The sequence below is a fragment of the Phoca vitulina genome, unplaced genomic scaffold, assembly GCF_004348235.1.
Source record: "Phoca vitulina isolate PV1807 unplaced genomic scaffold, GSC_HSeal_1.0 scaffold27, whole genome shotgun sequence".
Lineage (NCBI taxonomy): Eukaryota > Metazoa > Chordata > Mammalia > Carnivora > Phocidae > Phoca > Phoca vitulina.
In genome coordinates this window covers 24105069-24131412 of record NW_022589730.1, presented here as the reverse complement: position 1 = coordinate 24131412, position 26344 = coordinate 24105069, and the positions used below count along the sequence as shown (strand labels likewise).

The 26344-nt window shown below is 52.2% G+C and overlaps 1 protein-coding gene across 1 annotated transcript in view; it reads right to left on the bottom strand.

The window, feature by feature from the left end:
• Positions 1–26344, bottom strand: part of MYO5B (myosin VB) — a 335175-nt gene that overhangs the window by 7430 nt on the left and 301401 nt on the right. The window contains exons 28-39 of the mRNA XM_032422730.1: positions 23248–23487; positions 22136–22236; positions 16128–16205; positions 13230–13428; positions 12876–12969; positions 10731–10874; positions 8466–8617; positions 6778–6867; positions 4900–5050; positions 3151–3436; positions 2351–2525; positions 268–348 (exon numbers count right to left, since the gene is read on the bottom strand). Of these exons, the coding sequence (XP_032278621.1) occupies positions 268–348; positions 2351–2525; positions 3151–3436; positions 4900–5050; positions 6778–6867; positions 8466–8617; positions 10731–10874; positions 12876–12969; positions 13230–13428; positions 16128–16205; positions 22136–22236; positions 23248–23487 (1791 nt within the window). The remainder of the gene's footprint in view (positions 1–267; positions 349–2350; positions 2526–3150; positions 3437–4899; positions 5051–6777; positions 6868–8465; positions 8618–10730; positions 10875–12875; positions 12970–13229; positions 13429–16127; positions 16206–22135; positions 22237–23247; positions 23488–26344) is intronic.

The following is a 26344-nucleotide window of genomic DNA, read 5'->3' as shown; positions in this document are numbered from 1 at the left end:
TTAGACTACATTTAAAATCTGAGCTTATAAAAGTTCAGGCTTTTGTGTATATAGGTAAGTTATTTATGGGTGATATAGTTAGTATTTACCTAAAGGGAAAGCCTTAGAACGTAAGGTCTTTTGGCTTAGAATATAACCAGCGATTTGTTAATACAGAGAAGTTAAACTCTAAACTTCGATTTCCTTTATTAGTTTTAGATGAGGGCTTTATAAAATTAATATTAGTTTTGGACCAGGACTTTATAAAATTAATATTTTAAAACTCACCTGGATTGTTCGTATAAAGGCCACGGTTACCCGTTCTTCAAATTCATTCAGGGGAGTATAAAGGTTTAAAATTTTGACAATCTGTTGGAACAAAAACAAAAGCTTAGCACAGACCTAAAGGAACATAAGACAACTTTTGAATTTCAAAGAATATAGGACATTGGCACAAGAGTATACTCTTCTTTACACAGGACCCATAACTTGGAGCTGGAGTGAAATTGAGGAGAGGAGCCTAAAATTAGTAAACTACAGACCAGAGGCTGCATCTGCTAGAGCCCTCTTAACTACACTCGAGTCTCCTACATCTCTACCCACCCACCGGCACCTGGCTTAAAAGATAATGATTCTAGGAAACTGGAATCCTGAAATCCTCAGCCTCTTATCTACTAGTAATTTAAAGGTTTCTTACAGAGTACTGGAGATCTTACCTTAGATGATAATAGTGTTTTTTGTTTTGTTTTGTTTTTTTTTTTAAAGATTTTTTATTTATTTGACACAGAGAGAGAGCACAAGTAGGCAGAGTAGCTGGCAGAGGGAGAGGGAGAAGCAGGCTCCCCACTGAGCAAGGAGCCCGATGCGGGGCTCGATCCCAGGACCCTGGGATCATGACCCAAGCTAAAGGCAGTTGCTTAACCAACTGAGCCACCCAGGCACCCCTAAAAATGTTTTTTGATCATACTTCCCTACCTCCTCCCACCCCCCAAATCACTTATAAAAGGAACAGTTTTTCCTAATTGAACAGAGGATAATCTCCTGTCTGCCTACCAATTGTTTGGTGGAAGTAGCCTGCCCAAATGCCAAGAAATGCCAGTTGAATTCTAGAAGTAAACTTCGGAAAGCAAAATATGTAAAAGGGGGATAAAGTTTGAAAACTTCCAGTACATTTATAGAAAGAACCAATTCTCTCAAGAGTTTGGCATTTCATCTTTTAGTAGTTAGTGGGGGAGGTAAGGAAAGGTATATTTACAATACTGAGTTTGGATTTTGTTCTTTAGGTGCTGGACAGAGAGAAGAAGGTGCATGATTTAGCTTAGAAAGTCTGATTTTGGGGCACCTGGGTGGCTCAGGTCATGATCCCAGGGTCCTGGGATGGACCCCCTCATCGAATCGGGCTCCCTGCTCAGCAGGGAGTCTGCTTCTCCCTCTTCCTCTACCCCTCCCCCTGCTTGTGTTCTCTGTCAAGTAAATACTTAAAAAAAAAAAAAAGTCTGACTTCTTGTACTGGTCTCATTTTGTGAGGCCACTTTGTGTTGGCCCATTTCTAAATAGGCACACTCATGATGGAGGGCAAGTTGTCCTGTGTGTAGACAGGATTTATCTTTTGATAGACTGGTAACACCTCAGCAACCGAGTCCTAGTATAAATACAATTTGGCTGGGGGAGGGCAGGGAGGAAAGGCACATTCTAATGCCTCTAGATTCTTAATGACTGTTTAAAACAATGTCAATGGATTCTAAGTGAAAACACGGCCATAATGAAAGTATAGTTGTTAATGCCAAAGGCATGATGCTGCCCATTTCTGAACAAAATGTAAAATTTCTAGTTAGAGACATTCCAGAATTGTGTTTTAAAAATGTTTTTACCTTAAAAAACAAACCAACCAGGTGTACCTGGGTGGCTTAGTCAGTTAAATGTCCGACTCTTGGTTTCGGCTCAGGTCATGATTTCAGGGTCGTGAGATCGAGCCCCACGTGGGCTTGGCCCTGGGCATGGAGCCTGCTTCGGATTCTCTCCACACCACCCCCACCTCTGCCCTTTCCCCTCCCCCTAACCACTCGCGTGCATGTGCGCGCTCTCTAAAAACAAAAACAAAACTACAGTTTTACCCCAGCTTAATGTTTTGTGGGTTTACTACCTTATCTTTCTCTGTGAGCAAGAGGGCCCAGAGAGTTACTGGGGGAACGGTGGCATCTTGTTCCACAGACCAAGGCGGTCTTCGGTTCACCCAGGAACATTCCGTCCACGACAGCTTCTGTTGTGTCATTAGGGGGCTAGGAAGGCTGTGCGTCACCCCCCACAGAGAAGCCGCCAGCAGGAATGGACTTGGGTGGGAAGGCGGGCGGGCTGGGTGCCGGGGCCATACCTGCTGCGTGCTGAGTGAGGTGCACAGGGAGCAGATGGCCTCTGCATCCTCCGGGCTTTTCTTCTTTAACTGCAGGAGCTGGGCTGCTTGGATCAGGGGTTCCATGGTCTGGACGGCTCCGCTCTGGTGAAGGTTCCTTCCCCGAAGCCACTCTTCAAGTTGGCTTATGTTGTACCTTAGATAGAGGTCAAAGTGAGCTGTGTTAGGCCAGGGCTCCTAACGCACTGGGATGAGCACACCTGGTGTGTTCATGGTGCCGCCCAGCTACAAACAGTGGGATCATTCTCTTCACCCTCATGAGCTCACGTGGAGCAAAAGCTTGAAAAGCACCTGGCGCTCAGTAACGTTTTGCTGAATGAATACATGAACGAACAGGTGTTTAAAATCAAGCAAAGATGAGGTACGTGAAGTGTCTGGGTAAGTTGATGGAAAATGAGGCATTCAATCTATTGAATTGAAGCAACTGATATTTAACATTCACAAACATACTTCTACGTGAGCCTTCATGAGTCTCTAAACTCATCGATGTTTCCCTCCGACCCACCCACACTGTCTTTACAATCTTTAGAGTAAGGAAATGTCTTTCAAGCTCTGAACTAATTTACCAGGTCACTGTCTTGGTGTAGAATTCCACCAACAAACAAAAAGGCGATGGAATTGTGTCTCACACTGACTGTGACAAGGACCATCAGTCAGGTCTGGATTTCACTGTCAGAGACAAAGGTCTCGGGCTCCGACTCCAGCTGGCGAGTGCAGGCCCCTCCAACCACGCGGCTCGGGCCGGGCACCCCCCCTCCTACCTGAGCTGCATGCCTGTGCTCCAAGAGCAGACGTCCTTCCGCAGGAGCAGGTTGTTGAGAGTCACCGCATTGATCATGTAGAAGAGCTGCTTGAACACCTGCAGGATGATCTCAGGGTCCAGGCCCTGGTCGCGCATGACCGTGTGGAAGGAATTCATCTGGCGGATGACAGCTTCCAGGCAGTAGGAGTTGTCCCCGTCTACCATGCTGGAGGAGCGCTTCCGGTAGCCCGTTGGCTTCACACCAGATAGACCCTGAATGCTCTCATTTTCCAACATGGCGGAGACTGAAAGAAAAGCATGATGGGAGAAGCTGGCATGTGCCCCAGGGAAGATCTGTTTTTGGACCACTCAGATCATTTAGCACTTTGGGTTTTGGTGATGGCACCATCCTTTGACATGCTCAGAAACTCACAGCATTGAGCATCGGATTTCTAATGTGTTGGGGTCCATATGGAATAAGGTTTCCATATAGAAATCTTGGACCTGGGCCCCCGGGTGGCTCAGCGTTAAGCGTCTGCCTTTGGCTCAGGTCATGATCCCAGCATCCTGGGATCGAGTCCCGCCTGGGATCGAGCCTGCTTCTCCCTCTGCCTCTCTGTCTCTTATGAATAAATAAATTAAATCTTTAAAAAAAAAGAAATCTTGGACCACATCTGTACTTAGATTCATTAGTGATGGGACAAAGATAATGGGCATGTACCAACTCAATTCTGTACTGGTTTCTGTGCTAGGTCCAAAGTTTGAGAATTGAGCAACTCGGGTCTAGTCCCGGCCCACCCACTGACTTGGCCCTGGACCCTGACATCATCCTACTGTTGTTCAAACAGCTCTTTTCCATGAGACGCTGACCATATAAATCTTAGGTTAGCTGGTCTTCTTACACTTATTACACAATGTTTAACTATGTGCCAGGGACTTCATGCTCAGTATTTCTTTCCATCTCCCAACAACCCATTTCCTGGTGAGGAAACTAAGGCATATGGAAGTTGAATTACTTGCCCGAGGCCACACCTTAGGAGTCGGCAGGGCCAGGGTTTGAACCAGGTGTGTCCAGCGGCAGATCTGATGTTATTTGCCAACACATTATTTGGAGTCATGAAGTATCCCCCGTGCTCCTTACACCTGCCTCATAAGAGAGTTCTCAGGAATAAGAATATGGAATGAACCCATCCTAGATGATACATTTCTGGAGGCACGGAGGACTCTGTCCAACTTGGAATTCACCTCTAACTTATTTGTGTTGTAAGAACCCCGGGGGGAAGCTTTACAACATAGGCGCAGGGGATACTGTCCTCCCCAGCCTTCGTGGGGCATCCCGAGTGATGTACGTATGTGTCATTTTTAACTTAAAAAACAGCTCTTATGTTTCAATTCTGATTTCACGCTAAGTGCCCATATACTGCTTTGGATAGAGTGCTCAATACTTATTGCATGAGAATTTGCTACTGTGTTCCTTCATGTGCGCTGCTTAATGCTTTTATTTTTCCATGAATAAAGTACACATATGGGCATGAGGATTATATTTGTTCACTGTATATGCATTTATACCTTTTGAATGTGTATTTATTACCTGTGGAAGATTTCATAGCTCTTCCTGAGCACACAGCACACACCTTGCTGCCTTCAATGGGAAGGTTCTGGTTTCCTGGAGGCCACAGCTAACATATCGGCTTCCCTGAAAGCAGGCAGTGCTCACCATCGTTTCTGGCCCTACAACGAGCGCTGGAGATCTCCTGCGCCAGCTTACCTATCATAGGCTGCAACACACCCTCGGCGATTTTAATGAGTTGCTGGTAGATCTGAATGGAGAGGTCACTCAGCACCTGACGGTATTCAGCGAGGTCAAAGTTCTTAAGACAGTGCTCGTTCTGCTTGGCAGTATTCTGAGTCATGAAGCCCTGCAGAGAGAGAGGGTGCTTTACGGAGGCTCGGTAGTCTGCCGGGCTCAACAGGACTTCCAGGCCTCCGTCACAGTCATGACACCCTATCTGTGGGGCTCCATCAGGCTCTGTTAATACGATGTTCCACAAGAGTCTGTCAGTTCCTTGAGGCCTCAGTGATGGCCCTTGAATTTGAAAGCAGAGCAAAAACCCAGCAGGACAGAGAAGTCGGAGGCGCTGCTTGATTTAAAAAGCCTAAATCATTTAGTCCACATCATGAGGCGGTGATTTTCCTAGAGCAGCAAACCCAGGTCGGTAGCCGGTCCAGGGAAAGAGGGATCCATCCTGATTCTCTGTCCCATTATCCTCCTAACAGGCCAGGTTACTTTACAATGTGAAATGCATAGCCACTAAAGGAGTAGGACCCTGGGTCAGATTATGCTTTTACAACGAGAAGTTTTACATAGATTCTATTGTTGGGTATCAGAATTAATAGACAAATGGAAGTGATTTCACTGCTACAGCACCCTGTCCTCTTTGCTTTCTATACTAACGAGGAAATAACTGTTAAGAGAATTGCTAATATCGAAAGGATTCATGTGACCAATATCCCTTTGTGTTCAGAGGCCAAGGTAAACCAAGAGCAGCCAAAAAAATCAGTGTCTTCAAAAGGGCGACCATCCCGAGCAAAGCCTCTCAAACCAGGTCATACTACAAAGCATTTATTAATAAAAACTAAAAAGCAGGTGAAAGAGGGAATCACTGTGACAGCTAAGATACATATTTTTCTCCCTCTTTATTTAGACTACACAGATCTGGCTGTACTGTGCTTCGGGTCTTAGGCCCCCCAATATGTTATTCTCAATAAAAGTGAAAAAGGAAGGGGAGAGAGGAAAAGTCGAGGCAACTCCCAGGGGCCTGGGAGTGGTGTCTGGGGTGAGTGGGATTCTTACTGGAGCGAGGACATGCCCTGTGTCACCGAGCCACCGGGCTGAATGCAGAGCATGGGCACAGTTCTTTCAGGGACCGGTGTTGGGAATGGTGGGTTCCAGACGAAGCTGGGCCCTTGAGGTCCAGAGGTGAATATGAAATAATGCAGTCAGTTGCGCTGCAGGTTGAGGAATCAAATTTGGTTAGAAGTATGAAGCTGCGCCTTAAGGTCAAGGTATACAAATGTCGTTCGATCATGTTGTGCCTCTTCTTGGTGTCTGCCTTAAAACGGACAAACGACTTGGCTGGCTTAGGAGACAGTCTTATGCATGAGACAACTGACCAAGCTTTCTTCGGGCGTTCATGGAAATGGGGCTCTTCCACAGCTGCTTCTGAAATTTAAGGTCACAAGGCTCTCCCTGGAGAGTCCCAGGGGCTCTTGGATGAAGGATGGCTCATGTAAACTCATTTCCCCACCAATTCTACTTATTTGATTCCGGGCGCTTTCTGGGGCTCCTGGGATTGTACTGTGGCCTGCCTGTCCCTGCTTCTAGCTACCAGGTAGAAGTCATGCCCAGAGCCCAAGGTCCCAGAGGGTGCTCCACAGACCTTGCATCCTCTCCTCAGGGTAGAAGGAACCACATTTGGACAGAGCAGGGCTGCCTTCCACGACACCCCCAATCTCTGAGCTGAGATCTGCCCTGGAGCAGAACACACATTGCTGTGTCCAAGGAAATGAGGATCTGACTGAGGATTTGGGGTACTTTAATGGTTTTTAAGTGCCCTTTGTGGGTTGGGCTTATGTTAGCACTCACCTCATCCCCGCTATACTGCTTCAAACAATGCAGGAGGCGGCAGGTATTGGATAACCAGAACGAGGTCATCTCGAAGTCCTCATTGTGCTTCTGTGACAAGAAAAAGGCACCCCTCGTTACGAGTAGTGGCTCCCATCTGGTTACATGTCCACCTGGTACCTCTCTTGCCAGGTCTCCAAAATTACTCAGCATGCCCCAAGCAGGCACGATGGCCCATCATGAAGACGAGATCCACTGTCAAGGGGCCGCATTACCATTCCTTCACTACTGGGAGGGGCACAGAGACCCCCACCCTGTTCCCTGATCGGTGGCACACACCTGTGCAGCCCTGGGCTGTAGGCTAACCCCTGGGCAGCTGGCCCCGGGAAGGCTCTGAACTACCAGTGATCCAACCTAAGAGACATGAAGAGCACGCCAGTGAAATATTCTGGTACCCCATTTATCTAGAGATCAGATGTCCAATGGTTTCAACCCTTTGGGAAATGACCATAAACCATAACGTGGTGAAAGAGGCTGTTGCACAGCCCAGAGAGCTATGACACAGTTTCTGTCCTCAGGCCAATGACAGCACGGAGCTCATTTTGTCAGCTAAAACTGTCCCTGTTCAAATGTCAGAGGCAGGAGCTTCGATGACAATAAAACAGGGGGTCGAACAGAAAGTGACGGGTAGGGCTGGGCATGCTAGCGGAGCCCGCTGATTCGGGAACGTTTCCCTGAGGCAGTGACCTCTCAAGTCAGCCCTCGACTGGCCCAGACTGGCCCAAGCCCCCGGACGGAGCTCGTGTTAGGGGTTGAGGCAGGAGACTCAGACCTGAGAGTCACCAGCATGTCTCTTTAGAGTCGGGAGTGGATAAAATTGGGCAGGAGGTGCAGTTACTGAGACAAAGCTGGGATGAAGCTAGAAGCTACAGGCTTGTGTGACACATTCCCAGAAGGGGGGCGGGGCAGGCGAGAGCGGCTCGGAGGGTCTCGGGGTTGGTCTGGACTCCGAAGTGGCAGTGCGTATGAGAACGGAGGGCAGTCTCCAAGAGCAATGCTGCTTGGGGCTTGGGGCTTGGGCCTGTGGGGAGGAACAAATCTCTCTTATGGATGGCTGATCTCCCTCAAAAATCTGACCTCTCACCATAGCTTCTATGTGGCCCGGCCTCCCCTCCCTGCGGGCCAGCCTCTTACTGCACTGGCCGTCGCTACGCTGGTAAGGGGCCTAGTACCTTTAGGTGGAGTTCCTCCAGTGCCCTGTAAGCAGCCCTGTCCCGGCCCGGGCCTCCTCACTTCGGAAGCTGATAAATGTCTACACCCTTCCCTGGGCCACCACCCTGCCTGGGCAGCAGGCAGCCAGCTCCTTGGAAAGGTCTGGGAGAAGGCGTATATTCAGGTTGTGCTCCTGAAGGTCATTGCAGGGCAGGGTCAGCCCGCCCTCGAGTGAGGCACAATGTCCTCCTAGCACCTCTGGTCAAGGCTTTTGAAAGCACCAGGGCTCCCTGGAGGCGGCCGGATGGCAACACTGGATTTCTGGGCGTCCCGCCATTTCTGAGCCTGAGCATCCCGGCTCCATTGGCAAAGTGCACTTCCATCATCCACCTTCCGAGCTGGAGGGGTGAGGAGAGCCTAGACAGAGCCCAGCTATGGGGAGGTGCGGGCTTCCGTCCATCTGCCGCCGACCACCACCTCCAGCGCTGGGCACCTACCTTCAGGACTTTCTTAATGCCATTGATGGTGGAGGTCAGCAGGGAGTGCACCTTGAGGTCGTCGTTGACGTAGTCGGCGTGCCTGATGCACATGTAGAGGACGTAAGCAGGAAGGCAGGGCACGGTGCCCGCCAGCATCTGTGGCTTCAGCTCTGACGGCAACAAGCAGCAAGAGTTAGATGCCAGCAGATGCGTGGGGCTGAGAAGCTTGCTCTGAAATTCTGAAATAGTTTCTTTTTTTTTTTTTTTTTTTAAAGATTTTATTTATTTGAGGGAGTGAGCGAGAGCGTGCACACACTGGGGAAGAGGCAGAGGGAGAGGGAGAAGCAGACTCCCCGTGGAGCAGGGAGCCCGATGCGGAACTCGATCCCAAGACCCTGGGATCAAGACCTGAGCTGAAGTCAGACGCTTAACCGACTGAGCCACCCCAGGCGTCCCTGAAATACAAATATTTTCAATATTTTCCTGAAGCTCCTCTAAGAATAACCTCTCATGGCAGGGGGGGGGGGGGGGGGCTGGAGGAGGAGTAGGGGAGAAGCTGCCAGGGATACACAGACACCTTCTGCCCCCAAGTACTAGTTTCAGAAACTAGTTAAAAACTCCAAACTGTCAAAAACACATTCCTAATTGTTTGGACTAGAACAATGAAACAGGCTCCTAATGCCTGGTCCTTACAACAAGAAGGAAAGGAGCCCACGGGTAGCTCCCTGCCCGGGTCCCCGCACAGAGGGCACCGCCCTTGGCGCCGAGAGCAGGGGCCCGGGGCCAGCCGCAGGGGGGAGCCGGCTCCCCAGGGGGAGCACCCTGCAGCCCACAGCAGCGCTTCCTGCCGCGGGCACAGCGGGCTCTTCCGCAGCCGACTGCAAGAGCAGGTTCCAGGAGAACTTGGCAGACGGCACATTCCCAAAGACAGCCCATGTCCCCGGGCCGCAGGGACCTTTAGCCCACTTAACTGTCAGTTTGGAAACTGAACCTGGCAGCAGCTGCCCAGACATCCTCAGAGCCAGGAACAGATCAAGTAGGCTGCTGAGTGGTCACAGGCGGCCCCCGCCCCCCGAGTGCCACGGCCCGCCGCCAGTCTCCTCAGCCTCTCCACTGACTGGGGGCCTGACCCGCGTACAGCCTGCAAACAGCCTGTCCTGTCTTGGAATGTCCTATCGTGATCTGAGTCCTGTTTCCCACAGACTCTACACTTGGTCGACACTTCTCTATCCTCCACAGCAACTAGCCCATGCTGGGGACCTAGAAGCAGGTCAGATAAAGTCTTGGCATTCGTTTGGATGACGAGAGGGAAGGGGACTGGTGCGGCGTGCAGGCAGCCTAGTGGGAGATGGCCTTGTCTGGGGCCGCCTGAGCAGGGACAGTGGGAAGGAGCCACCTGTTTGCTGGCACAAGCAGCCTCATTAGTTTTTTTTTTTGACTCTACTGTTGGGCACTTTGAATTTCATTCACCAGAGATGAAAGGCTCATTCCTAGCAGCGTTAGAGTAGGATGCAGCCTGTTGAAGGAAGAGAGGACTTCCGTCAAACTGCTGGACAACTCTAGGGGGAATTAACCTTTATAAACAGAGCCAAAATACTGTAACTGAAAATACCCAAAGCAAAGAACAGAAGCAAAATCTGCCCTAAGCTGGAGCCACCCCCATGCTTCTATAGCGCTCGGCCCTCGGCGAGGTGCTCGGCAGGGTGGGACCTTGGCAAACTCGAATTTCTCTAAAATAACGTTTACCTCTTAGTTGACCTTCTAAGGCTCCCACGAAAGTGACCACTTCTTCACATTCGTCACATTGAGAAGGGTCTGTGGCTTTAGCACAGCACTTTGTCCGGTTACATTTCCCATCTGTTGTACTGCCCACATCCCTATTTTACAGGACACCTCGGGCTCCAAGTCATGGAGCTCGTGGCTCAGGGGCCAGAGGACCAGGCTGCCCAAGAGTCTTCCTTTTTTCATCCAGGACTCTCTCCTCCAAGCCTCCTCCCCCTGCTCTGCAGGCAGCTGCTGCACTGGGCTGGGTACACGGCAGAAAGGCAGGCATGGGGAAGCCAGATGGAGCAGGGGCTAGTGTGGAAAGCCGCTCCCAAGAGCCTGGTAGGCTGTCCCCCGCAGCATCAGCATCGCCCGGGAGCTGGTTAGAAATGCAGCCGTGTGGAGGGAGGGGGATGGAGGGAAGTGGGGGATGCAGAGTGGGGAGTGGGTTATGTTGGGTTGGCAGTGGAGTGGGGGGGAGGAGGAGAGTGGCGGTGGGGTGACACAGAGGGTCCTGACCTGTCACCAGGTTCCGAATGAGAAGGGCCTCGTCTTCCTTGTGGTACTCCAGCATGCCCTGGAAGTCCTTCTCCTTCCGCTGGACGGTGACCTGCCTGTTGAGCTCATGGCGCCTCCGCTCACTCTGGGCCAGCGCCTGGGCAGCTGGGCCGGAAAGAGACAGGGAGCATGAAGAGAGACCTCCAGGCTGTAGGTCTGAGATGTAGGGATGCCTTAGGTCAGTGGCGTTTGTTCGGGTCTGGGGACCCAGCATTCTGGGCTCTCTGAGCTCCCACACCCCTTATGTGGTCTGTCCCTGCAGCCCAGACCACACCCCAAGTGTGACCCAAGGAGCTTAGCACCAGGCACTGGGGGCCCCACAGGACAAGCATAGGGGAAAGCCCACCAGGCAGGTAGACCGGAGAAAACTTGGGAAGGACAGAAGGCACAGGATGCACAACCCATCCCGCCAGGCCACTGTTTCTCCCCATCCAGCTATAAGAAACGGGGCTACCATCTGTCTGCGAGGATGTTAGGGCCCTGGCCAGGCCCACCCGACCCAGCTCCCTGCGTATGGCCACAGGGTAGCTGCCGTGACAGCTACAGGACCCCAGGTGGGCAAGGCCCAGGCACCATCTCTGACCCATGGACATGGAGCAGGACGGTGCCAGCAGCAGAGGAAGAAAGTCTCCAGCTCCCAGACGCAGATCAAGGAGCAGGGCTGCTAAATGCAGTGTTTGCAACGACGTAAGCTAATTATTCAAGAGGCATTTTGGTGCTGTGGCTGGGGGTACAAAGGCCGTGTCACCCCTCGCTCAGGACTTCCGTTGGCCTGACACTATGGGACAGGGTGGTGGGCATCTGCAGGGCTATCCCCAAGCCTGTCCGAGGGCCTGCTACATACAGGACACTGTTCTAAGCATGGCAGATGAGAGGGAGTAGCCAACCACGGACCCACCAGTCCAGCTAAGGAGACGCATCTGTACATTTAACTGGAAGCACATATTACAGCGCAACTTGGCCAGGTGCCGAGCCCCGAGTGTGGAGCGTGGGTGGTGATGAGGCTGGACAGACAGATTGTTGGAGCTCTTCAGGGAGAAGGGCTGAAGCACAGGCAGGACCTTAACAACCAGGTGGGAAGGAGCTGATCCACCCATCCTCACCAGGCCCCAGGCCCTACAAGGCTCCGAAGCACAAGGGGAGAGGAAGCACCCCGAGGCAGGTGTGTGCTGCAGGGGAGGCTCTGTGTGGGGGCGGGGTGAGCTGGAGAGGAGCAGCAGGAGAGGGGGAGCATCGCATTCCATGGGGAAAGAGGAGGTGACTGGAAACACAGCAGCAGGGGCACAAGTGGGGAACTGGGAGGCCCCTACAGTCATCGGGGGACTAGGGGGGAGGGGCATGCACAGAAGCATTCAAGGAGAGCAAACAATAGGTCTTCAAGACTGAACGGAGAGAGAAGCCTGAAGCCCGAGCGACCAGGAGAATGAGAACTCAGAGAACAGAGAGATTCAGGGATGGAGAGGGCCAAACAGCCCTGGCCTCCCAGAGCTTCCTCCTGCGTTCAGGGCAGCAGGTGGGCATAATCAGGTGATTACACAAATGACACCTGTGTTAGGCGCTGTGCCCAGAGGCACTTGGTATGCCAGGTGGCATGTGCCAAGAAGGGCTGGGGACTGACAGATTTATAGCAAGGAATCAGAGAAAGAACATTCTGGATGTTTCTGGAAGAAAATTTAAACCTGCCTGATCTCTCTGGGCCAGATTCCAGTTTGGAAATTTAATCACAGGACTGACCCCTCTCCTTCCTGACTAACCGTCACATGGAGTGAGGCCCCTGTGGTTGGGGTCTGTGTGTCATGGAGCATTTTTCCACACCAAAAAGCTTTGCCTCCCAGGTTTAAGCCCCTTGAGGGCAGGGCCACAGGCCCACTGTCTCGGTGCAGAGCTCAGAGTAAGCACCCAAACACCTGCTGAATTTACCTATCTTAGTCCAGATTCTGGCCAACTGAGAATGTGTGAGCTCGTGGGGGCTGACTTAGTCTATCCCACGGCTGGACTGGGCACAGGCACCCAGAACGGGTGAAGCAGGAAGAGTCGGCAGAGAGAAGCGGGCAGCCTGTTCCCGTCCGTCCCTCGTGACTGAGCTTACAGGTGACACACACACACCTTCCAGGTCCTGGACCTTCTTCATGTAAATCTTCAGTTGTTTCTTGAGCTTCCTCTCATTCTTTTCCAGCTTTTCTACCAGCTCTTTGAGGTCCTAAAATCAGAAGGAAGCAGTGTGAGAATAGACAACCCAGCCTGGAGGGCAGGGGGTAGAATCCTGGGGCCCAGCATGGCCCCCGGGTAGCCGCCAACCCCAGTCCTAAACCCTCGCTGACGGGTGGTCTCTAGATTCTCTGTTCCTGCTATAGGGCCAGGGACGCAAACCTTGCCCATTTAGCCAAAGGCCACCGCTGGCCCCATCTTTTTCTAGCACACGACTTTCCAGGGTGGGATCCGCTGGGCGACATCACTCACCAGGTTCTCGTTGGTCAGCCGGGAGATCTCCTGCTGGACACCAAACTCCACCTGGGCCTCCGGGGAGAGGAGCAGCGTCTGACAGAAGGTGTGCTGTTGCTTGTCTAGCTCCTCCTTCAGGGCTTCCACCTGCGCCTTGAGACCCTCCACCTCCTCCTCGTGCTCGCGGCTCTGGGCCTGCAGCTGGGCCTCCAGCAGCCTGCAGCAGGGCAAGGAGGCCGGGTGACCGTGGGGCTCAGGTCGGCGCCCCACGTGAGGGGCCACGGACGGACACGTGACGGGGAAGCAGCCAAGCACACAGCGGCAGCGATTGCACGAACCCAACAGGGGAAGGACGCCGAGGGGAACGGACTGGCAAGCAGGCCAGCTTGTCCTCTCCGAGGATGGGAAGCGGGGAGGGGCCAAATGCGCACCCCTGGTCTGAGGCCTTTTTCTTGACACCCCCTCCCCTATGGCGCTCCTTGTCCTGTGCAGGCGATTGGTTTGGGACTGAGAGATTGTCTCCGTGTCAAAATGTCATCTGCAGACATTTCTTACAGCATCGTTTACATAAAAGTATCCACATCTGTCCAAATCTCACAAGAATCTCCTTGTTAAGACAAAACCCTAGTAGACTGAATTATACTGCCTGCCTATTTTCCCTATAGATTATCTGCACATTTTAGAAAAGCAAAACATTAGCTCCTTCCTTTTTCTCTTCCCCACCCCCACTTTTATCTGTGGCCATAAATACATAATTTTTTCTCTAGTCAAGACAGAAATGAAGAGTCAGGGGCGCCTGGGTGGCTCAGATGGTTAAGCCTCTGCCTTCGGCTCAGGTCACGATCCCAGGGTCCTGGGATCGAGTCCCGCATTGGGCTCCCTGCTCAGCGGGGAGCCTGCTTCTCCCTCTCCCTCTGCTGTTGCCTCTCTCTCTCTCTCTCTGACTCTCATGAATAAATAAAACATTTAAAAAAAAACAAAAAAAAAAACAAAGACAGAAATGAAGAGTCTTGGCGAATGATCTAGGGAAGGTTTAAGATCAGCTGGTGTCATGACCAGAAGCAGAAAGACCTTGAGAAGATCTGGGGGAGGTTGAGAGAAGTCTCAGAAGACTCTGAGTCTGAAAGTTCCCCGGGCAATTCTGGGAGACGCCTGTTCCGTCCATCATGAGAGAAGGCAAGGGATTAGTGAAGCTTCCTCCTCCTCAGGAAGTATTAATGTGAACTAGGTGCTATCTTGGGTTCAAGAGCAAATGTTCTGATTCAGGGCAGTAAACAATCACGTGAAAGAAAGGTAGGAGGTTCTGGATGAAAGGTACATCAAAAGCTGTCTGACATGGTCCACACGCTTGAAAATTCACGCTGGTCTCTCCCAGGGATGCCAAGATGGTGACCCGAGCTTAGCACCCACGTATTCTGTAGCTCAGTCAGCTCCACAGTGGCATGGGGTGCAATGCCCGGCTCCCAGGAGCTTCTCAACAGATGCATACAAGTGAAGAAATGATGGAGGAATGACCGATTCACCTGCTCACCACAGGCAGCATCAACTGAAAGCACTAACAACATGAGGATTGTGGAAAAGAGTTCTGTAATTAAATCAGCATTTTAGAGAACGTAGGAGAGAGAGCATTCACTCTCGGCTACAAGACACGAAAAGCATCACAAGTTATAAACCTATCAAGAGAGAATAGAAACCCCTAGGTTCTAGGGACTCTCCCCCAAGATTCGGTTCCTGATTTGTGCTGTGAGTTTGTGTCCACAGCTTTCTTATTCTCCCCACAGACTGTAGTTGGGTGGCTTAGCCCAGGGTTCTGGGCAAGATCCGAGAATCCCTGGCCAAGCACCAGACTAGCCACCTCCTCTGAGGCCACAGCCAGTGACAGAGCTGGTTCTAGAAGCCAGGTCTCCTGACGCACAGGTCTGCGCTTTCAGTTTTGTTATTGTATTCGTTTGCTTATTAAAAAAAAAAAAATCCAATCTGCCGATAGAGAGCCACAAGGAATCACCTGGTTTTACGCATAGGCTCTCTCCTCCAAAACAACAAACTTCTCAGTGGGGCAGATCTTACTGAATAATAGCCATTATAACAGCAATATCAGCTAATATTGATTCTGCACTATATGCCAGGCACGTACAAAATGCTTCACCTGTGTTAACCCTATTCCTTGTAATGACTCCATGAGGCAGGTCCCGTTCTGATCCACATTAGACCAGCAAGGGACGAGACAGGGTCACCTTGCTCACAGGCAGTGGGGACACACTGCCTCAAGAACCAGCTGATCTGAACGTTCTTTTCCCAAGAACGGCTTCTCATGGCTGTAATGGGACCTCCAGCAGCTCATCAGCAGGCAACGCTCCGGAGGTACTATGTGAGCGCACTGGGTTTCCACCCGGCCCTACCACCACCAGGCTGAGGGAGCTGGGCCAGCACGGACTCACCTCAGCTTCCTCTTCTGGGACACAAGCCTGCGGACCACCGCCCCATCGGTTGCTGGGAGGCTCGAACGTGCCAAGCTATGCCACAGCCCTGAGCCACACGCGGGCAGCCAATGTGGGACAGGACCATCACGTCGTGCGTGTGTAACCTCCCTGCTAAACTGCTCAGCCACAGCCCAAGGCCAGTGGCTTCTGCATTCAGATTCTGGTATCAAATGGAACAGGATTCAAGTTCTGGATCTTCCACTGGAGCATCAGTGTCCTGACCCCAGGGAGGTGCCCCTGAGCCATCAGCTCTGTTGCCTGGACCCCCACAAGCAGCCTCGCCGCCTCATCCACACAGACCCCGGACACAGCGCGCCGGCAGGGTGACCCCTGTGAATCGTGTCCCGGCCTCCACTCCAGCTGAGAAACAGGTAAGCGTAGACACGAGCAGGCGGGACAGACAGAGCAGACACAGGTAGAAAGGCGTATGTTTGACCTGGCAACTTGCTTTAGGCCTTGGTAGGCCAAGCCGAGCTCTCCATCTTCATTCAAATATCCCCAATCCTCAGTCTTGCTAGAAATAAAGGACAGAAAACAGGACATCGAGTATAGAAGGAAGAGACAGGGGGTAGAACGTCCAGGAAAGTGAGGCCATTCCAGCCAAGGGTTGGAAATAAAAAAAAAAAAGGAAAAGCTCAAAAACTCCCAGCCTCCCTTCTTCCTTTGCTGTCACCAGACCCTGAGCGCTTAAGAATGTCCCCTGTCCCCCAGGCCGGGTCTCAGAAGGGGGTCCATGTGCTCTCATGGGAGCTCGCAGATCACGATAGGCTGGGGAGCATGTTGCCGAGAACAAAGGGTTGCACTTGCCCCAATAAATTCTGTGAACAGCAGCGGTCATCCCCCTCTCCCCCGAGAAGGATTCAGAAAAGGAAAGGGAGAATCAGGAGAGGCACAACCAGGGCAGGGAGGTGAGGCCCGCCCTCGGGAGAGGCTGCAGAGGGCCTCCTGGGGATGGTGCATCTGCTCGGCGCGGACTAGGGACACGAGGCTCAGTAACCCTGAGGAAGACGACTACATATTGTCTGCTTTTCAGTGCTGTTCTCCTGTCACTAAGGACACAAAAGCATTAGCTAATCTCACCTCCAGCCCTCACTACAGTCACACGTAAAGAAACCATGAATAAAAACGGCCACGCAGGATGCCCACTGAACTTTCTCTGCTCCCCCTGGGGACTGGGCTGCATCCCTATTTACTCAACTTGGAAAGGAGACGGTCAGTTGCCATCTCCTTGCAAATCCTTTGGCCCTCCCCAGTGGCCCAGTGTCTGCCCAATGCCCCAAGAGCAGCTCCTGGAGATCAGGCGCATGTCCCGTGCTCCCCCATCCATGTACCTCCCCACCGTCGCAGCCCTGGGCACACAGGAGATCCTCAACGGCCAGTGGGATGGGGCGGTGGGTGGCAGACCGAGCCTCCTCGCACCTGCCAGGATGCTGCCCCTCCTTCTCTGCGCTAGGGAATCCTCCTCGTGCTGGTTGGATCCCAACTTCCTGGCAGGAATCACAGAGGAGCTGCAGGTGGTATGCATGGACCAACAAGCCCTTCGTCACTCACAAGGAGAAACAGTTGTCCCCTGGAGCCACTTTACCGCTCCTGCTGGGTTCTGGGTGAGGTCGAGGGGGGCCAGCTACCCCGTTTTACCTTGCCAGAGCTCAGCCTCATGAAGGGCGGCCCTAGGCCTTTGCAGGGCTCACACAAGCTGCTTCTTGAGCAAAGCTGGTCATATGGCCCCTAGGTCCCTGAAAGCTGGGTCCCTGAAAAGCTTGAAGAGGGAAGGGGGCAGAGACCGCAGCGAGCATGCTTCTGTGCCCTGAGTCTGTCCCTTACTTTCACAGCTTGTGCTCCCTCCAGCTGGGCAGTGAGGGGATTACTGCCAAGAAGTAGATCCTGGGGACCTCTTCTCTTTAGGACTCTGGCTCCTCAAATGTCCAGAGCTCCCACCAAGGCCTGGCCTCCCCACAGACGGCCTTTGATTGTAGACTTTTAGCTGCCCCCCTCCCGTGCTTAGCACTTAACTCACCTATATGTTCCACTTATCTTAGCAAATCCAAAAGTGACCCGGGCCCTGTCAAGGGGGGCTGGCAGCCTAGCACCTTTCCCTTCTCCGCTCCTACCACATTTAACTAGGGCCTTTGAGTAGCTAGTATGTTAGCCCGCAGGGGCAGCCACTGGGAGGAGATCCAGGCACAGCTGTGGCCCCTCTTGGGGAGGGCCTTGTTGCTGCACAGGAACACAGGATCTTCTCCTCCATCTTGTTTGCCATGCACGAAGGGACCCCGAGACGGAGACGACTTGCCTGATGCTGACACCCGCCCACACCGGCTGGCCCTCCAGATGCCGCGGAGTGGGGTAGGGGGTGGGGCTGCCGGCTCTCTCCGGCAGGGTCACCGCATTCCTATAGTTCCCTCCGTGGCAGACTGAGTCCCACCTCTCAGGCTCTGGCGGGTGCGTGTGTGTTGCTAATCCCTGCTCAGAGGGAGACACTCAGAATTCTTAATTCTGGAACAGGCCAGGCATGATGCACAAAGATAAAAGTAGAGACTGTGCGGGCCAGTCATCCCACGGTGCTCAGGAAGTCAGGCATGCCAGTTAATGAAAATGCAGTCAACCAGCTCCAGGTCCAAGCCTTTGTTCCTGGATGAAGGAGGAACCATTCCTCCACGGAGAGTCTCCCTCCCCTCTGCATGCCATCAGGGGCAAAGGCCTGGGAGGGAGCGCCACGTAGTGGTAGGAGAAAGAAAACCCCAAACAACAGCTCACAGGAATTTTTGAAAAATAAAGTGCATGAGGTCAATGAACAAATCAACATTCGTGGAGACTCTCCTGTGTATACGCCACTGCGCTGAGCCCCATTCCCCGTGAGGCTTCAGACACACTTGAATATAAAGTCTCCAACTGCAGAAGGCAGCAAGACTGCGTTGAGGAACCTGGCTGGAGAATCAGGCACCCCAAAGGCATGTCGTGGTCGCCGCCTACATGCCCTGGACCTGTTTCTTCATGTGTAAAATGAAAGTGCTCCACTGGCTTATCTGAGGTTCCTTCTAGATCTTTAATGACATAACCGTATTAACTGTAAAGATCGTGCAGCAGAAAAGGCCTAGGATAGTATTTGCTTTCCCTCTGTGGAGACCATCAGGGCTACAACCCAACTGCCATCCCTCAGTCCTGGTTCGAGGACCCGGCTCCCTGTGGACAAAAACAGGCAAGGTTCCTATGAGCGCGAAGATGGTGGCTTTCCAGTTTCTAAAAAGAGCATGCTGTGCTTCCCAGATGTCCTCATTTCTGTAGCTCACACGTGGAGGTTCCACCCAACCGCCCAGGACATTCCCCACAATCTCGGAGAATGGGAGGCCATAACCCCAGTGCTGCGAACAAGAGGGATGCCTGAAACTACAGGCTGGGCCGCGGGAAGGTGAATTGTCTGGATAAATATGGCCATGCCACGGAATTACAGCAGACAGGAATTGCACTGGTGGCTTGGGACCCACTGAATTTTGGGAAACCTTATGAGGGAATCATTGCCTCATAGAAGCAAGCCGAGGGTTTCCAGCTGGGAACAGTGACAGTGAGGACTCAAGAGAAGGGAGCTGGGGAGAATGAGGCTCTCTCCCCCCTCCTTTGCTGTTTTGAGCAAGACATCCCACAGGAGCTGGGGCTCAGGGCCAAATGAGCCACGAACTCCAAGCCTATCCTAAGGAATCTGCACGCACCCCTTTCTGGATCTCCACTGTCCCAAGCAGGCCCATTGTAATAACCCCGGGTTTACCTGTCCAACAGGCAAAGCTACCTTTTGTGCCAAGGGCCTCCTGTTGTTTCCTGGAACCTGCTGGGTAGAAGGATTGCAAGGTTTCCCGGGACCCAAGCAAAGGTCTAATAATGCACTCTCAGTTTCTCTCTGGAGCTCTGCAGACTTGAGTGGAAATGGCCAGCGGCCAAAGGAGCACTGTTCCTGGAGCTAGACCTGAGCCCTCACCACACTCCTGCTCCTACCTAGCTCTGTGACCTGAGTGCACGCCTGCAGGTGAGGCTAGCCCACTTCCCTATCCCCGCCCTCCAAACCCTCCAGACACCCATCTCTGTCTGCTGCAGCCCATCCCTGGGGCAAGGACCAGCCCTCTCTTTAACTTGATTTTGGCCACATATAAAATGGTAATAATGTTGCTGATTTCGCTTAGTTCCCAAAATGTGAAAATGAGAGCACTTTCTGGAAGCAGAAGAGCTATCCATATTCCTAAGGTTCCTTCCCAGAACAGACCCTCAATACTGGCTTCTCTCCCAAACTTGAAAACAAAGGAAGACACACAATTCGTAAAGATCAAACAGAAGTCTATAAACTCTGGAAGTTAGGGAGTGAAAGAAGTTCCAAACTGGAACTTCCAGTGCGTGAGTATAAGCTTTTCCTAGGTAGAGGATAGATCTTTGTAATCCCTCCACCCCAAATCACACATGCATTCATACACCTTCTCTTCCAACAGGAACACTCTCCATTACAGGGAAATCGCAGGAGAGGAGAAGCCGCTGGGTCTTCAGAGCACTCTTATGGGCAGGGGCTGCCCTCGTAATAGATGGCCTGGCTGCCTGGCACCAGGAGTCACCGTCTGCACCTCCCTCCCTGCTGGGATTACCAAACTGGGAGAGGCACAAACCCACCATGGTCTGGTCTGGTCCCTTCCCAGGTGTGGCAGGCACTGGGGAATGGGTTCTTCAGGCTTCCCACCCTGAGGCAGCTTTCTGTACTTAACTGGGTGTCACGGGCTGTGAGTCCCCTATTGTACCCCGGGATTGCTGGGAATGCAATTATTTTAAGATGTAAGAAAAGCTATTTTTATTTTACCACTACCATGATTACTGCTGCAAAGGAAGACAAATCCAGGGTAAGTAGGCAGCCCCTGGGACCGGATCCCTGACAAGCATTTGGGTGAATAAAAAGGGAGCTGACAGCTGATAACAGCCACAGTGTAGAAGATCAGAAAGATCTGCATTCACTCTCCCTTATCAGGGTCCAGCTTGTTTCCTTCCTTTCTTTTTGTAAATTTCAAGTATTACCTGTGTTCTTTTTTCTTATTCAATGCATTTCTTCACCCAAGATCATTTCAAATGACTAAATCTTGACTCCAGTTTCAGCACCAAGAGGCTCACCTTCATTTCCTTCTCTCTCCTTTCGGGGACAGAACTGCAGCTCTCCGGAAATTTATTCTCCTCCTGGGGGCTGCTAAAAGCCTTCATCTTCTGATTACCTACACAGCATGCTGGAAGCAGCCCAGCCTGGGAGTGAGGCCTTCTGGATCATACCTCGACTCGGTTTCGGGCTGGCTGCATGCCAGAGCCGCTCACCCCTTCTGGGCCTCAGTTTCCCTATCTGCAGAAAGAGGGGCTAGAGGACCTCTGAAGACTTAGTGTTTCAGAGTCATTCTGTGACGTTCTTGCTGACAACATCATGCTGCATTCCCAGCAACACCTACTGACATTTTCCAGATGTGCTTGAGGTTTTTGACAATTCTGTACAAATGCTTAGTGACGGATCGACATTCGGTTGACGTGAGAGAGAACGGTAGCCAGGGACAAGGCCAGCTCTGCTCTGACGAATACCCACGGGGGCACACAGAGGCAAAGACGTTAATCATGGCGGTCAGTGTTCTAAGTGCATTACAGACCAACTCACCTGGTCTTCTCCATCACTGTGCGTGAGGTGCACTGCGGTGACTGTCCCCAGTTCAGAGGGGAAACTGAGGCACTGAGAGGTTATGAAGGAGTTACTAAATAGCCGGTAAGCGAGTGGAGTCCAGAGTGCACATTCGCAAGCGCTCTGCCATACTGCCCGGGGGTCTCATCCAGGCCCCGCTGCCTCCCCCAGTCACGCTCTGTTGCCTTAACCTGGGGAGCTCATCCTTAAGCAGGGACGAGAGGTGGTTGGTTAACTAAAATCCAGGGAAAACTCATGGTAGCCAATATGGCAGCGCTCGAATTCTCCCATCCAACCTCTGGGGTGTCTAGCTCGGGTTCCAGCTCTTAAATGCTACGCACTGGGGCCCAGCAGCTGGGTTGAGTACAGCCGCTATTAAAGCGAAGGGCTGCAGCGGGCCCCTCCCAGGACTGCGTTGGGCTCACTGGGTGCTGGCTTCCCTCTCAGTGAGACTAGCCACTCTCACCTGTCTTCCCTGCTCCTCCTGTCAACACTGCCAGGGAGGGTCCCTTTCCAAAGGCCTGTCAGAGGATCTACGTGCTGGAGGCTCCGGCTGTGTTACTGGGGTTTTGTAAAAGCTAACAAGTGCTTTCCTGAGGGCATGGGAGTCACGGAGTCTGCTCCTTCTCATTTGCCTCCTGCAATAAGGAGACCCTGATGCTGAGCACGTGGTCAGTGTCTGAGGAGCAGACGTCACACATTAGCTCGGGTGAGACCCTTTCCCATCACCTCGTCCAGGTAGAGCTACTGCGAGGGAGACTTACCTGTTTGTCTGGCAGACCCCATGATAGGCCTCGATGGCGTCCTCCTGATCCACGTGCTTTTCGCTGTTAGGCCAACTTGTTCTGGCATTAATGTTCGGCTCCTAGAAGGTCCCAGATTAAACTCTAGTCACATAAACAACGGTCATGAAGCGACTTTATATACAGAGGCATAAACACAAGCTTTCTCGCGGGGGCGGGGGGCGGTGGTGCCCGGGTGGCTCAGTCGGTTAAGCGTCCACTCTTGATCTCAGCTCAGGTCTTGTTCTCAGGGTCGTGAGTTCAAGCGCCATGTTGGGCTCCATGCTGGGCATGGGGACTACTTAAAAACAAAGGAAAAAAGCCCAAGCTTTTGGGGAAAAAACAAAGGTCCAGGATGACCTCAAATAACAGCAGTTAAACCCAGGCAGGAATGTGACTTTCAAAGGCACAGAATGACAAGGCCTGGTTGCAAAGACCCTGAGTGTGGAGTGGTGGTTGGGGGGGTCGAGGGGGGATGACAGTGTCTATGGAGGTGACAGCACCCCAAATCCAAAGGACAGGGTGAAAATCTGTCTCAGTGTTGATCCTCCACACTCATGACTACTTACGTATCCCCCCTTGTCATCCCTGGGCCATGCCCAGAGTGACCCAGGTAGCCTCTGTCCCCTCCCTCCCACTCCCCAGTCTGTCCCAGAAGGTGAAAATATTAGGAACAAATGCTAAGCCAGACTTGCCTCCCACCCCCCACCCCCAGCCCCGGGGAGGGCTGAGAGGAAAGACTTTCTCTATCTCAGAATCATAGCAAACACCAAGGGGCAAAGCACAAGGTGAAAAACAAGGCCGAGGGGGCTGCTGAGGCCATGGCCCTAATTCTGTGCCTTGTTCTTTTTGAACACGTTCGTACTGAGTAATTTCAGCAGATTCCAGAAACGTCCAGCAAAGTCTGCCATGAAAGGTCATGCAGAAAGGGCAGCAAGTATCTTGCTTTGCCTTTAGGGGAGAGACCCTGGAACAGGAGAGTCTGCTCTTTTAACTTTAAGGTTCTCATGGGTAAAGATATGTAAGCAAAACCCCACATCTATTACCTAGTGTCACCCCCTCACAAGCCCGGCTGGGGGCTGCCACGTGGTTACCGTGCTCTTGCCAGCGAGTCGGCGCTGGTCAGCACTGACGATCTGGGTCCTGAGGATGAGCACCTCCTCCTTGCGAACCTCAAGCTCCTCATTGGCCAGCTTGAGCTGGTTCAGCAGCAGGCTGTAGCTGTCTGGGGAGCTATGGGTGGAGTTGTTCTGCGTGGCTTGGTCGGCCACGGCTTTCCTCAGCTCATTCAGGTCATTCTTCAGCTTCTTGTTCTCCGACTCTAGCTCTTGCCTCTGGAAGACAGCCCAAGCAACACACTCCATTTCCCCCTGGACCTTGGGTAGCCTTCCCATGTGGCCTTCTCCCTCCACCTTCCTTAATCAACCTGCCCGGACTCCTGTGAAGCGAAGAGCAACTTTCTCATTTTAACGGTAACACACACCACAAACGTTCTGTCTGGCAGAATCCACAGCCCTAAGTTCCTGGTGTGAAGCATCTCACACGAGGCCTCTATGATAGCGTTCCCTGAAGGTACTGATAGTGTTCATATTTCTAAGTGTATTTGGCCACGAAACTCATCCTCGTGGAAATGTCATGTTTTAAACAACATGCTTTCAACACCGGACTTCGTTAATGTACTTTGTGACTTTCCAAGAGAGCATATGGACTGCAGGATTTCCTAAACTGATTTCTCTAGAGATCACTGCACTCCCTCCCCACCCCCCAATTCTACGGAGCACCACATAGACTAAAGTTCTGGAGTATACCAGGAACACTCTTGTTGTTTTGGTCACATAGAAAGCCACCCACGGTCAATGCCAGCAGAAGAAAAACTACCTGTGTACAGAGTCAAAAATGCCACTGAAATTCAACTTCAGAATGTATTTTAATAAGCTTTCTGCATATAATATCTAACTTTGTGTTTGACAAAGTCAGACCATATAAAGTTTGATAATCATACATATAATGCTTTTAGGGCCTTGCAATATATGGGATTCAAAATTTCCCAACCCCAACCCCCACCCCCAAACAGTGGGTAAGTGGGGACTGGTTGCAGGTTTATTACAGAAGCCACAGAGCCACAGAACTAGGAGACCATATAAACAAATCATCTCTTCATTTTCTGAATGAGAACACTGAGGACGGAGCAGAGAAGGCTCACAATGAACTTAGAGGCTCTGCCACGACTAGCGCCCAGGATTCCCGATGCCTGGTTGAGGGAGTCCCACCTTCCAGCCCCGCCACATTTTGTCAGGCCTCCTTGAGCAATGCTCTGCGGGTGTGATGCCCCCCCGCCCCCCAGGACCCTTCCACCCCCTCTCACCCCCACAGGTGGCACGTGTAAGCCTGGAGCCCAGTACCCAAATGGTGTACTTCTGCCCCTTCATGCACTAGAGAAGGACTGGGGCCATTTCTAAAATTCTGGCGAGGGGAATTCAGAGTTTCAGCAAAAATCACTCCTCGTCAGGGGGGTCCTCGCACAGTCGCCTCATCTCCCCCACGTACTTGCGGGCAGGTTTTTCAAATCCAGTTTGGTAAGGATCGGGTTAAAAAAGACAGCAGAGTAGCCAGGGCTGTAGACTCACCATCTGCTTAGATCTTTGCTCAGGTGAAGTCTACACTCCGGGAGGGCAGAGCACACCTCCCGCCCTCCACGCCCTCAGAAAGCAGGGCCTGCTAGATACAGGCGGACAAGAAGCCCCATCTTCATCACTTCCCTCAAGGTCTGGGGCTGTTAAGTGAGAAGCATCGCAACCTCCCCAACACTGGTCTCCCGCAAACCCAGGGGTCCCCAGGGCCAGCCCCGGGGACGAGGTGCACAGGTTAAGCCAGGTCTCACCAGAGACAACGAAGGGAAAACCAGGTCTTGTAACCTCAGAACCATGGCCTGCCAGAGCAGAGCGGTCACGGAGCTTCCAGAGTTTGGGAGAAGTATTTATCGAGCCCTCTGTGAGCCCGGCCCCGTGCTGGCAGCCTACAGGAACAGAGTGGAGCATCTTCCTCAGGAGGCAGCTGAATGCAGGAGGAGCTTCTGAGCTGATTTTAAGATGGGCATCCTGGAAGCAGCGTTTTGCCCTTGGACTATAGCAATGGTTCTCAGGGTCGAGTGGGTAATGGAAACCTCGCGAAGGCATGTGAAAACAGACGGACACAGCCAGTCTGGGCTGAGAATTTGCGTTTCGAGCATGTCTGCAGTGATGCCCGTCCTTGACCACTCCTGGAGACCCACTGGGCTAGACCATCTTACCGGTTCTAATGCAGCCTAACAAGCTCACTTGCTCGGGGATGGGAGCTAAAGAACGGCGTGCAGAAGGCCCATACCACAGGCATCTATCACACCCACCCCCCTCCCACGGGGCTTTGGAGCTTTCAAATATCACATGAGAAAAATAAATCTAGTCAATATATCAGAAAGGAAGCCCTCACAAAGCCCCCCCTTCTGTGGCTCTCGTCCACGAAGCCATGGGCACGATTCTGGACTGTTCTCCTGGGGCAATGTAGCTGTTACCAGAGTTATCCGTGGTCCCATGAGTGGAGCCAGACTGACCCCGGCAGAATGGATAAATTTCCAATTCCCAAGTCTCTGGGAAGGGGAGCGGGGGAGTGGGAATGCTCCAGTGCCCCTTTTCTGTAGATGCCCTCCCAGCCCCGAGGCCTAGTCCCCCAACACTGTAGTCAACATAGGCCTGCTTGCCCTGGAACCTGGAGCCTTCACCCTGCGACCTCGCCAGCGCTCGCTGGGCCAGCCCTGGGTGTGAGGGGACATCCAACCCTTCATGCAGGTCTAGATCATTTTTCAAAGTGAATTCATCCCACTGGTCACATATTACTTTAACTGGAACTATATCAAGTAGGTAAAGACATATGTGACCTAACAACAAATACATATTTGGTTCTGATCCTGGTTCCTGGCACAGAGCTTCCAAAACTCTCGTAACGCCTAGTGATAGAGGTGAGAGGAACATCTTTTGCTAAATTTGGCCTCAGTGCCTGGTTCCTGACTCGGGAGTGCTAAAATCCTTGGCATCTCCTGATAGGGGTGAGACAGATGTCTGTTGTAAGTCATAACAAGCCCCTTTGGCCCCACCGAGTTCATGCTGAGGATGTGGGCCAGCTACCAGGGGAACCAACCCTGAGATTAGAGCGCTG